At 52.9% G+C, this 1,649-nt stretch overlaps 1 protein-coding gene across 1 annotated transcript in view; it reads left to right on the forward strand.

Moving 5' to 3' along the window:
- Window positions 1-318: 318 nt before the first annotated feature.
- The window catches only part of SYNDIG1L (synapse differentiation inducing 1 like), a 2,138-nt gene continuing 807 nt past the window's right edge, over window positions 319-1,649 (forward strand). Inside the window, exons 1-2 of the mRNA XM_023762182.1 lie at window positions 319-735; window positions 1,447-1,588. Of these exons, the coding sequence (XP_023617950.1) occupies window positions 319-735; window positions 1,447-1,588 (559 nt within the window). The remainder of the gene's footprint in view (window positions 736-1,446; window positions 1,589-1,649) is intronic.

A 1,649-nucleotide genomic window follows, 5' to 3' on the forward strand; every position in this document is an offset into this window, starting at 1 on the left:
GATGCTCAATAAATGTGTGTTGAGTGGATACATGAACAAACCAATTCTATGAGGTAGATACAGCTGTTATCCCCAATTTGCAGACAAAGAAATGGAGAAGTTTCTGGAAAGTTGAGTAGCCAAGTCAAGGTCCCATCTCTGGTCAGTGGTAGAGGCAGGGTCTGAGACAAGTCAGACTGCAGAACCCCGGCTCATAACCCTTCCAGTCCTGCATCCGGCGCCCTGGCCTCAGTGTCTGTCTGTCTTGTGCTCCCAGCAGGCTCTCTGAGGACTGCCCAGCTGGCCCAGATTCCCTTTCCTGGCGCTGCCCCCAGAACCATGGAGAGTCTGAGTGAGCTGCAGAACCCACTGCTGCCTCGGAGCCCCGCCCACCTCCACCGCCCCTACCCCTACCCCCAGGCCTCGCCCAGCTGGTCCTGCCAGGAGAAGCTCTACTCCTTCCTCCTAGGAGGTGCTGACCCTGCTCGCGCCCACCAGCTCCTGGACCCAGGGTCCCTGCAGCTGGCCGTGGAGGCCTGGTACAGGCCTACCTGCCTCCTGGGGAGGGACAAGGTCAAGGAGCCCAGGGCAGGCAGCTGTGAGACCAGCTTCACAGAGAGCAGGGAGCCCCAGGCTGGGCCCACAGAGTGGTCCACGGAACCTGGCCAAGCAGAAGAGGATGTCGCCATCCAGACTGTGTCCTATGGGGTTCAAGAGGAGCTGCAGGGACAGGAGGACGACCAAGAGGAGGAGGAGGTGGGTACATGTATTTAAAACACAGATTCCCAGGCCCACCGCCAGGCGTTGAGATTAATTAGGCCTGGCTTGGGGTCGCACCTCCCAGGGGCACTTCGACACAACTGCTACCCACACTTTGAGAAACACTAGCTTGGGTTGACTGTTTAATTTTTAAATAGCATTTATTGTTCCTGTTTTCTTAATCATATAAGTAATATACAGTTAATGCCCAAAACCACGGAAAGATAACATTATTGTAGTGGGTGATCTTCTAGTCATTTTTTATTCATGTTTTTATCCCATCCTAGTCCCCCAGAGAGATCTTGCAGTACCTAGTTTTGTAACTTGATTTTTCTCGCTAAGCAACATATTTAGTGTTGCTTCACATAATGTAACCTTTTTGCCAGGTGATTCTAAAGGGTTACATGGTATTCCATGGTAGGTATTCCATCACTTATTAAGTCAACCTCCTGAGCGTTGGGCCTTGTACGGGACAATTGTTTCCAATCTTTCACAATCACTACCCGGTGCCGAACATGCCTGTACATACATACTTACATTCTTTCCTTGTGATAAATCCCTAAAGATGGAATCCATGGGTCATTGTAAAGGGTTTTTGGTAGAGAGCACTGAGCCCAACCTAGACACTTCCATCGAAGCAGAAGAGAACCACGTCATTGCCCCTGGGCGATCCTGGGCCTGGTCACGAACCCGACTCGTGTTTTGCAGAGTGACGCAACCTCCACAGAGAGTGAGAGTGAAGACAACTTCCTCACGCTGCCCCCCAGGGACCACCTGGGGCTCACCATCTTCTCCATGCTCTGCTGCTTCTGGCCACTGGGCATCGCCGCCTTTCTACTTCTCCCAGGGGGTAAGAGCGCGTGGGGCCCAGGCCTTGGACTCTGGCCACCTTTCTCCACTGCAGGGCTTGG

Source organism: Myotis lucifugus, unplaced genomic scaffold (genome assembly GCF_000147115.1).
Source record: "Myotis lucifugus unplaced genomic scaffold, Myoluc2.0 scaffold_235, whole genome shotgun sequence".
Lineage (NCBI taxonomy): Eukaryota > Metazoa > Chordata > Mammalia > Chiroptera > Vespertilionidae > Myotis > Myotis lucifugus.